General features: G+C 48.7%; 1 protein-coding gene across 21 annotated transcripts in view; it reads right to left on the bottom strand.

The window, feature by feature from the left end:
* The window catches only part of RBFOX2 (RNA binding fox-1 homolog 2), a 175,438-nt gene that overhangs the window by 80,154 nt on the left and 80,970 nt on the right, over nucleotides 1-14,314 (bottom strand). Inside the window, exon 1 of one of the 21 annotated variants that reach the window (XM_071802305.1) lies at nucleotides 11,498-11,948. The exons of 18 other annotated variants lie outside the window; for them this stretch is intronic. In XM_071802305.1, the coding sequence (XP_071658406.1) occupies nucleotides 11,498-11,542 (45 nt within the window). In that variant the 5' untranslated portion in view covers nucleotides 11,543-11,948. Of the gene's footprint in view, nucleotides 1-6,972; nucleotides 7,202-7,506; nucleotides 7,639-11,497; nucleotides 11,949-14,314 lie in introns of those variants that run through there. 2 more of the 21 variants (XM_071802319.1, XM_071802307.1) reach the window with 2 other exon arrangements.

Raw genomic sequence — 14,314 nt, 5'->3', positions numbered from 1 at the left:
TTTACGTTAAATATTAGGAAACATTTAGCAATGCTCAGAAAGGAAAGGACTTGGATTGTCGAGGTTGGCAGTGGCATCACAAATGTTTTTGCGGCAGGTTACTCGCCATCAGGAATGGTTTAGACACAGTTGATTCTAACAGGCAACAGAGATGCTTGAGGGAGGCTGGCAGTGCCACCTGCACCCCGTTGTCTGTAATCTCATGCTCTGGTTCAGGGCTCATCCACAGCTTCACAGGAGATACCTGCAAGGTCAGATCCCAGCCTGGAGATCAATGACAGCAGGGAGATTATCCATCTCCCATACTTTGCACCATCGCCTTTGCAAGGATCAAGTAATATGGAGCAGTAGTTACCTCAAATCCAAAAGAACCCAAGAAACAGATCTGGAAGTGTAGTGCAAGGCAAGTAAATTGGGACAAGAAACCTAAGCGCCAACAAGACAGACTTAGTGTTGGGGGGAAAAGGGACAGATCAGACAAGTTTGACTGCAACAGGAGCAGAAAAGGCAAACTAAATGACAAATGCAAGGAGTGAGTGGAGAAGTTCCAAAAACATATGACAAGGAGGCTGTAGTGAGCACAGGGAGGAGGAGGAGAAACAATAAGCAAGCCTAAAAATTAGCTGAGAAAGAACTGAAATGGTCAAGGCAAAGAAGTAGTGTGCCGAAAGACGATGACACATAACTGGAGAGGAACGGAGACAGGGACGGCATGGACACGGACTTGCACAGGACAAGCACTAACCAGGGATCATGAGGAGAGAGTGAGAAGACCCATCTATCCATCTATGATGGATGGCAGAGCTGAGACAGGCAGGGATGGAAAAGAGGGCAAAATGTATCTACTAGTGTATGCTTCTCAAGCCTAAACCAGAGCCTAATATTCCAAAAAGTCACCATTCTTCTGCTGTCAGCAAATACATAAAACCAACTGGCAAACACACATCAAGTTGGCCTGCAGAGAAAATGACAGCTAATTACACATTCAGTGTAGGGGGCAGAGGTCTGTGGGATGCATCTGGGACGGTCAACCCTGCTACCGATGCTTGCAGAGGTCATCGTGGTGACACATATACTGGAGCTGATGGGGACGGGTGGAGGGCTGTCTGGTTTTTCTTTCCTTTCTTGTGGAAAAAAAATAGCATGCAATCATGTGATTAAAGACTATCATAAATAGAAACAGAAATAAAGAGAACAAATGAAGGTTTCTTTCCCAACTTAAAATATGGAAATGCCCTGGAATTGAAGTGCTTTCCCATTACCATCTTGATAACTCTCAATTCAGTTTGTGAATAATATTGCTCAATGGACATTTTTTCAAAGCGGAAAAAAAAAAAACCAGATATTTTAAACAAAGCACACTGTTGAACTGCTCCAGCATTTGTCCTGTTTTCTTTTATATAGGCAAAGCCCACTGTAGTTTTTTGAGAAAGCTTTCAGTTGAACACTAATTGCTCTAGCTTCTGCACACCCTACAAAGCCAGCCCATATATCCCCAGCCCCCATGGTCATAGCATGAGCTTCAGCAGCCCAGGAAAAAAATAAAACAACCCCACAACATAAAGATCACAAATAACTGTACAGGAGCAAACCAAAATACTTTTGGTAGGAAAGTTAACATTTCTCTGATTCCAGAGAATTTGTCAGATAGAAAGAATACCTGACTACATCCTTTATAACAATATTAGAACAGACTAAGGCAAATCAACCACCTCCTCCCTGGTACTTAGACCTTCAAGGGATGCCTGTCAGTCAATTCTGTGACTTTGCAACTGGGAGACAAACAGGTTAAGGAACTCATTGAAAAGTGGCAGCTAACTGCACACAGCACCTGCTGAAAATGTATCTAAAAGAGGAACATCAAGCATTTTACCTGAAGCAGTTAATAAGGCCAGAATCCAGGCCCAAAACCATCAGTTCTCCCATTGCAGCCCCCTTTTGCAATGGTGTTAGAATTTTATAGTAGAAGGCTGGTCGATACTAATTAAGTGCAATGGAGCCATCATGAATTAATAACCTGCAGGGGAAGACACTGCTGGTTTTAAGGGCTTCTCTCCTTCTCAACCTTCAACTTTCAGTATTTTTTGGTAGCTCGCTACAACCTTTTCACTAATCCAGATACTTCACAAATTAATAGTTCTTAAAATAACAATAAAACAGCATGTTAAATTTACACAGCCTTGTCATCTGAATATCACAGCATGTACTGTGGCAAACTTAGGCATCCTCATTTCTCAATTCCCAGGTACCTGGGGATTAGTTACCTAGTCACCTGCAGAAGAAATGCATTAGGGAACAGTGAGGTTATTTCTAGGACAGGGACTTAAGGAAATGGCACTGCTGTATCAAGTTCCCCCTTACAACACCATCCTGCCTAGGCAACGCTGAACGCAGCTTCTGCCATCCCAAGTCTGCTCTGCAAGCACCTACAGCAGTTTGCTTCTACTCCAACGCATCTGAAAGTGCTCAGGAAACGTGGTAAGGAGAAAAGGACTTGAAAAAACACTTACTGGGTTCTGATAGGCCCCATTGATTTTAAGCCCTTAAGAAAAAGCCCTTCTCCACCAGCAGTTAAATCTCTAAGTATTACAACAGTTACAGACACAACGCACAGGCCCATCTCAAGCAACCGTGTCCTTACATCAGGGAAGTGAGCCGCAGATCCAGCTTTCAATTCCCAGAGGAGATTCTCCTGGAAAAGTGACCGGCCAGGATTCCTCTCACACAAACCTCTGCAGCGCTAAAACAAAGTCCTACGACAAAAAGTAGAAAGGAAGCAAAAACTAGGGGACAGGCATAGGCAGAGAGACAGGTATCATGTAAACAAGCGTCGCTTTTGAAAGGCAAAGAGCACAAGGCCATGGACAGAGGGCAATCCCCTTCAGACAGCTCATGCAAGTTTGCAAGAGTAACACCAAACCGAGGAGCAAACAGCAAGGACACTTGGCCCGAAAGGAAAAAGAGATGCAATCCTCAAAGCAAGAGAAGGAGACAGGGGAACAGTGGTAGCTCCTGAAAGAAGTCAGAGAGAACAAAAGAGAGCCTTCCACTATGCACAGAAAGAGCTCTTTAAAAAAAAATAAATTAGTGAGGCAGGGGAACCCTGCAGAATCCAGCTTGCCTGGAGGGGAACAGATCCTAAAGCAGACGTAAGGGGACGGCTGTTCTGGGACTCGGTCTCCCTCGCAGCCAGTTCAAACAAAGGAGGACGGTCTCCTATAATGGGATGCATTGTATATTTTTAGTTAGCACAAGGTGGCTGTCGTGACAGGGCTCCCCATCTCCCGTCTTTCTCCCCCTCCAAATACACACCCCCTGCATGATCCCAACATGGAAAACAGACAAAGATCCATTTTATCACACCGTTACTGTAACGGGAGGTAGAGAAAGATAGGGAAATGGAATGAGGCAGAGGAAAGAAAAGGAGACAGAGAAGCTTTTAATGAGTCAGCCACAGCTCTGATTTAAATAAGATCTCCATTTAAGGAGCTCTGCATTTCCCTTTTTTTTTTTAAATTAAGGAAAAAAAAAACCCAACAATCACTGACTGAGCAAGCAACTTTTGGCTGCACAAGGTTGTCTCAGCTACACACAGGGTCTGGCAGGGAAAGGGTTATGGAAGGGGGAAGGGAAAGGGAAGAAAACCTCTGGAAAAAATGAGGCTGCTTGCTGGTTCATTTTAACAAGGACATAAATTAGTCTCAAAGCCACAAACGCCATCACCTCCCTGAGCCCTGGGCAGAGCGTAGCAAGTCAAACACGTGCCAAGATAAACGGTGCTGGCTGGAGCCTCCGAGGGGTGCTGTGGGGGACAGGAGGGGGCATGCTGGCAGGCAGGGCAGCAAAGACACTTCAAACGGTGCCACAAAATGCACACTGGTGATCCTGCAGCTGCACAGAAGGGGACCCTTCAGATGTTCCTGCCTACACCCACATCAAAATACGTGAACTCAAGAGAGAAAGAGGGAAAACAGGGTGCTGCAGTCAGAAAATAGCAGCTCTCCCCAGCCTGGCTTTAATTACCGCAAGCGACCCTTCTTCCTCCTCCTCTTCCCACCTTGGAAGAAGGCCGCCAGCAGGCAGCAACCCAGGTGAAAGGCTCCATCGACAGCAGCAGGGAGGGGAGCAGACAATGGCGGGGTGATTCATTACAAAGGCGCACATACATATATACATACATACACACATACACCCGCTTGCTCGGCACTGCCGGCTGCCACATGGGCTGGCAGGTCTCCTTAAGGAGGCAGCAGCTCCCTTCCCACTCTCCGAGATGCTCGACACCTTCCCCCTCTCCCAGCCCTGATGGGAAACAGATTCGGAGGAAAACGCCAGCAAGGCACTGGGCTGTCCAAGAAAGGGAGGGCTTTGTGCTCCACGCAAGCCAGCAACCTCACTGTGCACCGCACAGAGAAAAAAGCCTTTTAGCATATAATTCCCATCCACCCAAGACTCTCTTTTTTATCTGCAATTAGCACATGATGTACTGGGCCTCGTTTAACACTCATTTTCACTGATTTAGGATTAAGGGGGATAAGACCAGGGTACTTTCTGTTAATGAATCTGAGCTCTTGCTCTCATTAGCAATTTTGGTTTCCTCTTCTTGAAGCATGTTTCTGCCTTCCAGCACCTCCAATTTCTTCCTGTAACTGCTTCTAGTCTCCCCACCCCACACACTCTCATTTGCTTTACCAGTCCCTCATGCCTGCAAAGAAGCTGATCTCCCAGATTTCCAAGGAAGATAGGTGAGCTTGCTCCCTAAAACACAACAGAACACACATCAGGCAGGCAGTGTTGTCTGGAGACTGAACCAAGTATAGTGAGAGACTGTAGCAATGTTGAATTTAGTCAAGGGCAATTACCAGCTTACCACACCAACATTTACTTTTCATATATGAGACAGAGTCCCAATGAAATACATTCACAGGTTGTAAGGTCACTCCACTGCTTCAAAGTAGCATTACAGAATGGGAAAAATGTGGCTGGGGATATTGTCCTGGAGATGCCACACTCAGCCATAACTGCAGTGAAGCACTGCTAAGGACCAGCCTAGGAAGCCAAATGCTCCTCCTGCAAGAAGCAGCACTAAGCTACAGCTAAACTCTGTGTCTTTCTCAACTGTGCATAAAAGAGCTATCTGTTCCTCAATCGGAGACCACAACTGAGAGAAAGTCCAAGATATCCTTCTCTGTTGGTTATGTTAATATGCATCTTCTTCAGCATCAGCATGTAAACATGCAGCACAAATCCCAAAAACCTATCCTAGATAGTACATACAGTCATAATTCAAGGTCAATCGATACTAATAATGCATGGTCTTGGTGTCTCCTTTCCCACACTAGTAAATTGTTTCTGTGGAAGACAGATTTCCCTGAAGTCTTTCAAGATATCCCAAACCTTTAAACAAGTTTATATCCACTCCATTTCAGCCAGTGCTCCAGCAGAATCCCATCCTTCCCAGATCCACACATCTCCAAACTAACCTGCTCGTGCTTCAGGGTGCTCAGTCCTAGGCGCACACAAACTGCACGCACTTGTGTACTGGGGACCCAGGCACAGGCTGTGCGTCTAACAGTTGTGGCCGAAAGCACATTGCAACACAAGGCTGCGCAGAACAACTCTTCAAAATGGGCACACACCAATCAGTAGCTCGGGGGCATACACCTCCGTCTAACCGGGCACTCTTTGAGCACGCAGCAATACATAACTGAACTCAAACCATACAGACCTAGCTTTTCAGCATCACTCACTAAACTAAATATAGGTACAGAAAGCCTCAGGAGATTTCTGCAGAACTCTTCCATCTCAAAACAGAAAGCCTTGGTCCAGATAAAATGGAATCGGTAACGGAAGGGACTAAACAGCAGAAGGTGGGGCTTGGGAACCTAGGAAGATACCTTAAAAATGGACAGAGACCTTTTTTTCAGCCACTGACAAACACAAGATGAGAGAGAGGAAGGGTCAAAGTGGGTATCACTGCTTGCAGCAGATTCATTCCAAGCCATGCACCCACAAAAGCACTGTCCCTTGCACTGGGACATGCAGGATCGCAGCAGCAGCTACTGAACGAGGATTCAGCCAGGGCTAAGGAAAGCCAAGGAAACAATATGCATCTAGTATGAAAAACTGCAGAGCTCCACAAAAAAAAAAAACAGCACTTGTGAAACACAGATTTGAAGAAAAGTTCCCTCCAAGAGTCCTTTCCTCCGCCCCCTTTGGGAATATCCCCCAAAGGTTTCCAGCTCCGCAAGGCACTGCAGGGCATTATATAATGCCTAAACTCCAAAGGATTCCAGCTCCCAATGTCTCTCTCCTCCTCTTCCCTTTCCCACCTCCCTCCGGTGGTAACTTGCAGATGCCATGCCAAACAAAAATCTAAAAATCCAAAAATATTCAGCAGCCTCAAAACGCGAGCACCGTCTGATAAAACACCATTGCGAGGCGGGGGAAATGCAACGGCCCTGGCAGCTGGGTGCGCTCCCCAGGAAACGTCAGCCGCTTTCCCCCGGGAAGGCACCGGCAGCCCCACGCTACCTACAAGGGCTTCCCAGCCCTCACGGTGACCAGCAGCTGGATGGAGAAATGGCTGGGAAGACGTTTACCTTCGTGCTCGTCCAGGGTCGGTCCTTCAAAAGAGGCGTTAGCCTAACTCGGGAGAGAGGCACCCGTGCTCCTCACACACCTCTTCTCCCTAGAGAGCGCTGTGAGGCTGCTCCGGGCAGGGGGACTGCAGGAACCCCTTCCCCAAGGCGCCCAACCCGGGTGCCCGGCGCGACGAGGCTCCCTCCCGCCCCAGCGCCGGGCGGGGGCGGCCCGGAACCTCGGCCACTCCAGGGGGAGGCGGCGGGGCAGCCCCGCTGCCGGCCGCTCCGCTCCGCACCGCGCCGGGCACCCTGCTCCCCGCCCAGACAAAGCCGGGCAGGCAGGCGCCGTGGCGCGGCACCGGCATCCCAGCCCGCCCGCCAGCCTTACCTGAGTTACCATTTTCTTTTTCTCCATAAACCAAAATGGGGGAGCCCGGCCGCAAAGGGGAGGGAAAAAAAAAAAATAAAGAGGAAAAAAAAAAAATTTAAAAAGCAGCAGCCCCGTGCAGGCGGGCGGCGGCGGGTGCCTGCGCTGCGCTGCCTCGCCGGCGCGGTGCCCACCGAGCCCTTTTTCCTCCCTTTCTTCTCCCGTGTTCCTCCCTTTCTTCCCCCTTCCTCCCTCCCTCCCCGGCCGCGGCTCCCCCCGCCGCACCCCCGGCTCCGCCAGATGGCTGCGGGAAGCACCGCCCCGAATGCCGAAGGTAATTAATGCGAGCCGGGACCGCCCCCGCCGCGCCCCGCCCGGCTCGGCCGCCGCCGCGCCCGCAACCCCGGCGAGGCGCTCCCTCGCCTGCCCGCCGGGACCCCCCTTTCGCACCCCCACACAACCAAGGAGCTGGAAACAAAAGCGAAGGTCGCCCCGCGCAGCGCGGCTCCCGGCCCGGCAGGACCCCACGGCCCGGCCGTGTCTCTCTGCACCTACCATCGCCAGCGGCTTGGGGCTGGCGGCCGGGCTGCTCCCGCCCGCAGCTCAAGAGGCGGGAGAGCGCATCTCCCAGCAGGAGGATGCTCGGGAGATAGCTGTCAGTTTGGCACACACCTCCCTCCTGCCACAAAGGGGAGAACGCGTGGGTGACACGGTGCGTCAGATGAACCGGAAGCAGAATCCGTGCCAGGATCTGCATTTCTTTCATCATAAAAACTGGAGATCGCTGGACTCCTTCCCAGCTTGCTTTTTTTTCCCCCTCCAATTTATCTTCAGTAAGCATCTGGCCCTTAACACCTGAGCACTCCACAGTTGGCAGCGCTTGTTCTCCCAGCTACCCCGTAAAACACACCGATATACTGCTACCCTGTTTAGCAGATGGGATCCAAGATGCTCCGATTGATGTTTCCCAACATTGCACCCAGGGAAACCCGGGACAGGGCTGAGCACAGGTCCACCGGTCTCTTGGCTAAACAAGGGGACCGTGCCAATGCTCCAGTGCTCATGACGCAGAAATAAACCAGCTCAGGCAAGTTGCCCCTCTGATGTCTCTCGACATCTGATACTCAAGAGACACCCAGGTTTTTGCAGCAGAAAAGCCAAATTACGGTGCAGTAACAAGTTGCATCCCCACATGTTCTCTTTTGCACAAATATGCCCTGTTATAATTTGCAGTCAAAAAAAACCCAAACCCAACCAACCTAATGATTTTTCCTTCACGGGCTTCTGCTACTGTACTGCTCTCCAGACAAGCCATGCTGACCCATGCTGCACTTCACAGTTTCCCAATTTCACGAGCGCAAACCGATCTCTGACTCCCTCCCTTCCTCTTTCTCTCCTAGCATAGCAGAAGGCCATCAGGAGCACGCATCCCTGCCGCACTCACTCCTCCGGCATGAAGAGCCAGAGACCAAGACACCGGCAAGCCCTTATATCCCACCAGAGCATGGAGTCAGAAATGCATGGGCCAGCCGCCCCATACGACCAAACTGTGGTGTGGTGTCCTCTCGGAAGGAGTCAGCCTCCACGGCTGCCGCCCGCAGGGTTCCAAGGCAGAGTGCGCGTTTTTCCCAGTTATCTCATCCTCTCTGCTAACTTGTATCTAACAATACTACAGGTTTACAGGCAGTATTGCAAAACCAGGGAAAGTATTGGTTTATTTTATCCTCCCCTATTACAAACCTGAGATTCTGGACCAAGATTCTAGGTCAAGTGTAAATTCCATTTCAAAGCAGCTGAAAACACAGTGACCTCCTTATACCTTTGCCACGACAAAGCACCGGGTTTCAGCAACACGTACCTCGTCCACTAGACCTCTGCAAATCACTCAGGATAATCTCCTTATTCCCTCCACTTAACTGTTGCATTTGCCCAGTCTCTTCTCTGCCATAGAGTGGCAACTTCTTGTCCCAGAACTAGGGCACAGACCTTCAAGACAAAGAAACATCATGCTACCGTCACCCCTCACTGTTCACCAGGAGAGCGTAATTTCTAATCCATTTTGGCCTTCACCTTAGGAACCTCCAGAAATATTTGCCATCAAAAAGAATCCTCTAAGGAAAAAGAGGTACCCAGCCATGCACTGAACCCTCACTTGCACTGTCTCCCCATCGCCCAGTTGGCACACCGGCCTTGCTCATGTGCCAGCAGAGTGGGAACTCCCTTTGGTGTAATCTACTGCTGGTCTCCCTCTTTCATCTCCATTGTAGGCCAGAGAGCATCTCCTCCCCCATGCTTGGAATATATCCACCTTTGCTCCTGTTTAGCAAAAGAAAAGCCCCAATTTCCAACGGATGTGCTCTGGCAACAAGAAATGCAGGCCTGCAGGAGCTCTGATTGCCATAAAACCATCTGAAAGTAACATCTGATACAGATTTTCAAAAGTTTCAAGAATACCATGGAAAACATTATCAGACTTGGTAACACTTGAGGTCTTTGTTGTCTTGGGCTCTACTGGAGCCCAAAAAGCAATACCTGATAATGAGCAAGGCTGATAAAATTAATTGGTGAATCTGTGCGACTCACCTTTCCTCACTGAGGGTTGGGGGTTCAGATGTCTTACGGCCAAAAGAAGTAAGTTTGGTGCACCTCCATTTAAGTTGTCCCATTTGCAAATCATGGAACCACTGTGCAATTAACCATCATCATTTGCCACCCTCTTCTGAGGAAAATCAAAGACCCAAACTGCAGAACACGCTGCTTGAAACAACAGAGGAGCGCGAGTAGCACTGAAGGCTGGAAGCCTAAAGAACATACCACTCAGAGCCATGAGATCATCCCTTCCTTCTTACTGCATCTATTCAAGAAGCAACATATTCAGAATGGCTCTTGGTGCCAATACTTATGAGTTCTCATGATTTCTTGTGCATCACAGGCACATATGCATTGAAACTTCATTACCATGCTGTAGAAGTCGCATTCTGAAATAACTATGGGCAAATTTAACTGGTGCCAGGACACAGCTTATCATCTTTACCACTCCACGCAAAGCTCATTGTTCCCACCCGTGCACATCTGCACCACTTCTGTATTCTCTCCTGTGTTCACCCAGATGCACATGATGGTTTTTTGTTCAAATCCTAATGGAAAATAAGATGGAGAAGGATGTTCAAACAAATGGCGACAGGGCAAGGCCAACGAAATCACAGTGATGAGAGCAGAGATGAAGAACTAACCTCTAGTTTGACTAAGTGGTTTACACATACATTTTCAAATACTTGGGTTAGTTTAAAACTCATAGGACTGGTAGAAATGGCAAGAGAGGAGAAAGCCACAGGTATTCTGCTTTCAGCAAGTTCAAGGTTTGCCTTCCTTCTTTTGCTATGCCTGTAATTCCTCTTTGCTGCTAAGGTGCAAAGAAAGCACAGCCTTCGATTTTAACATCCCATTACCTGCATTTCTGTGCTGGCTCAAGTTTAGATGGAGCAAACCTGCCAGCTGGATCAAGGCCAGAGGGAAGAAGAAAAAAAGTTTCAAGTGCAAAGAACCAATTTATCAGGAACAAATCTTAACAACCAAAAGACACACTTCTGGTGGTGGATTCTATTCATGTGTGTAATAAAAACCCCAGTACAAGGTAACCTAACAAAATACCCTTTAGTGCCTATCTGAAGTATCTCAGGGTAGATAATCTTCAACTGCCAGTCTACATTTCATGTTTTTCTGGATAAATTTGGTGCCTGTGAGGACAAGGAATGCTGACACTGAATAGCCAAGGACTGTGCAGAGAACATCATCTTTCACTTGGCTCCGAAAGTATTTGAGCCTGACCCATAGCCTCTGGCTTCTCCAAGACTCCACACACTGGGCCAGCAAATCTCACGTGTGTTCCAAATATAGCCCCCTCCCCCAGCAGAGGCTGTAATACAGGCTTTGCCCTGCCCCAAATGCTGCTCTCAAACTCACCCATTCCTATCACCCTACACATCCTTGCCAGACCTCCAAAAGCAAAAAAGTGACGAATTAGACTTTTTTGGAAGTCTTGTGGGTTGTTTCAGAGGAAGGAAGAGGAAAATAGTTGAGAAGCCGCTCCCGGTGGCTCGCCATCCCTGCGGGATGGACTGCAGTCACACGTACAGGTCACATGCGTGCAGACAACGCAGTAAGACACACAACAACAGACTAGTTTGTGGAACACAGATGGCATTGCTGTCAACTCAACCCCCCTACAGAAGAAAAAAAGAAAAAAAAAAAAGAAAAAGAAAAAGGGAGGGGGGGACAAAAAGCCAAAAATACAAACCAAAACACAAAAGTCTCAAACAACACTGACCTTGGAGTTAAAGTGTCAAACAGTGCCACTCGTACACAGGAGCCTCAAAGCCCTTCACAGAGCCCCTGGGCTGCCAAGGCCTGGGACGCACCAAGCCAAGGAGCCCAGCATGGAAGCAGCGTCCTTCTACAAAACCAGCTCGCAAGCTTCAGTTTTGCCCGAAGAACATATAGAGCGAACGCCAAGTCTCTATAAAGTCACCATTGTCCTTTTGCTTACCTGGACAACTGGGTATTGGTAATCCATACAATACACACCATACATAGCCAAAGATCCTTCAGCTAAAGGCCAAATGGACACAGGACTGGAAGCTTCAAACTCGAGTCTCCGTCTTTCAGCCTTGTGGGAAGGACTCTGGCAGCCCTGCGCAGTGCTTGGCTCGGGCCTCTGGGGCCACTCAGGTTGACACTAGCTCAGCTGAAAATAAAAAGGAGCTGCCTGGCTCAGCTCAGCTCAGCCCCTCTCTTCTGGGATCCAGCAAGGCAGCGCTCAACCATAGGCAGCAGACGCTCCTAAAATTAGAAATCCCCTACTGAAAACGGCCCTGCAAGCCTTGACTGAGAAGTGTTCTGTGACTCCCGGGCAGCAAACAGAGCGAATCCCAGGAAGAGGGGGACACAGGATCTTCGCAGGCACCGCCGCCAGGGATGGGAGGAAGCAAACAGCATTTAGGATCTGAAAAGAGCATATGTTCTGGGCTCTAGGTGCGTCAGAGGGATCACTCCCAATCCAGGACAGGGAAAAACATATGGGCCTGTTCCTCCCCCACCCCCATACCCTTCTTGCTGTCCTCGGCAGGGACAGGTGCTGGGATTAGCATAGTAAAAAACCCTTTGGTGTCAGGGAGGGAGGGAGAGGGGAGAAGCCACGGTGGTATCTCACACTGAAGAGATCTCTTTCACAACGGAGTATGTGCCCGTATCGTTTAACGCCTCTCCCTCCATCCGCACTTGAGGCGGGCAGGGACAGCTGCCGGAACGGGGCTGGTGGGGGAAGTTGGGCCCAGGGATGGCCCCTCCACCCCAGCCCTGTGCCGGCAGGTTGCCCCTTTCAGCTGTTCCAGTCAAACTGGGGGATAAGGGGGGATTAACTCTGCCACAGGGGACATCGAGCAGTGGGGAGGAAGGGGGCAAGGCTGGGCAGGGCCAGTTGTTGTGCCCATTTTAGGAAGCCCGTCCTCCCCGCTCCCAGGGAGGAATCTGCTCCCTGACTGACAGGGACAGATGGGGAGATGCCCAGGCAGTGTCCAGCAGGCTCACCCCGATGGCCCTGCATGCCGGGCAAGCTGCCAGACACCCAAAAGCCCACTGTGGATTCTTAGAAGACACACCATGGCTGGGGGGGCCCGACCTCCCATAGCAAATCACATGAGGTTTCACCCATTGCTACACCAAACCACACCAGGTGGACACCGGTCCAATACTGGGCTCCCAAAGAATTAACAGCCTCAAAGGTTCCCACTGTCCTCCAAAGGACAGCAGTGATAAAATCCCTCCCTCTGAAGTTTAAAAAATGAGGCTATTACAGTGATAAACCCAACAAGGGCTATCCAAATTTACTCCCGCCTCCATTTTAAATGTACATGGTGAGGGGTTTTTTTGCATTTCTAATATTTCAATTTTCTGTAGTGCTGCTGTGCACCACTGAACAGTCACCTCAGCCTAGCTCTGGGGTAGCTGCCTTTCCATCCTTACTGATAATTCCCTCCCCCTCAAAGAGTTAAACTTAAGATCTTTTTTTTTTTTTTTACCCCCCAAGAGGTTAAATACATGAATCATTCTTGAGCACAATTTGCATGCACGGCACTTTGTAATTTAGGTAAGGGTGCATAATCCACAGCCCCTGACCCACCCAGCCTGGCAGGACAGCTCTTGGTTTGTCGGCTGCTCCCCCACGGTGCCTCGCAAGACACGAGCTGGGCGAGTGGTCACAGCAGCTGCCGCCCACTCTCATCATCTTCCTGGGGCCATAGGGCCGCTTCTTCCTTACAAAAGCAGCACGGCCAATTTGAGGAGTATAAAGCATGACATTTTCTACATCTTAATAAAAAAAAAAAAAAAGTTTCTATAGCCATTGTTTCTGTGTGAAGATTTGCACAGTGAGAGAAATTAATTGCCCATAAATGGGAAAGCAGCTATGCCTGTAGATCTCTTCACTGGGAAAAAGGATGAAGCTCCCACAATAAACTTCCATCTAATTCTGCCTCAGGTCAGTTTATTTTGCCCCAGACCAGCTTCCGGGAGCTCACATCATGCCTCCTCCTCACCTTCAGAAGGCTGTCTGTCCGCCTCTCAGCACTCCCCCTTCAAACCCCACTTTGGGGCACAGACAGTATCTGGTTTCCTCTGAACAGCCAATACTTTTTTTCCCTTCTCCTTTCTGTAACTACAGATTCAATAGGTGCCTGCCCTTCATTCTTTTGCATAGCTCGTTACTATGCACTCAGGCAATTTAGTATCTCCAATAACATCTTTTTATGAAAAGCCATTAATTTATAAAAACCTGAAGTCTTTTCCACTGCCTGTTTTTGCTACTCGGTATTAGTGCCCCAGGTTTTAAAATCAAATCCCTGAATAAGTTAAAAACCTTACATTTATTTCACAGTCCAATTCTTGCCATTTCCAAACAGGCCTTAGGGGAATAAAAGATATCCAAATCCTAGTGCAGACATCTTACTATCTATACATACCAGCAAATGAGCAAAACAAAACAAGGAGAGGGAGCATCACCTAAGCTCCTCTTTTATTTTAAATACAGGTTCAGATAGAACTGCCACGCTCTGAAGTTGTTGATGCAGATTTAAATGTTCACCTTAACCAGCCTTAAGATACTTGGGTGACACTTTGGTAAAAAAGCATCGCACCTCCTGTGTCCCACAGATTAGTAAATGACAAAAACTAGTTTTAAACTTGTATGTGCCAAGGTGGATACAACAGGATTAAACAGACTTTATTGACTGGTAACAAACTATGGAATTTCTGCAGGGCTGGCCATAATGGCTGGTTTACTACTGCACATTGAGTTGCAACCAATTTT

The sequence above is a fragment of the Patagioenas fasciata genome, chromosome 1, assembly GCF_037038585.1.
Source record: "Patagioenas fasciata isolate bPatFas1 chromosome 1, bPatFas1.hap1, whole genome shotgun sequence".
NCBI classification, from domain to species: Eukaryota; Metazoa; Chordata; class Aves; order Columbiformes; family Columbidae; genus Patagioenas; species Patagioenas fasciata.
Note: the sequence above shows the minus strand (reverse complement) of the source record. Positions and strands in the feature narration are given on the sequence as shown.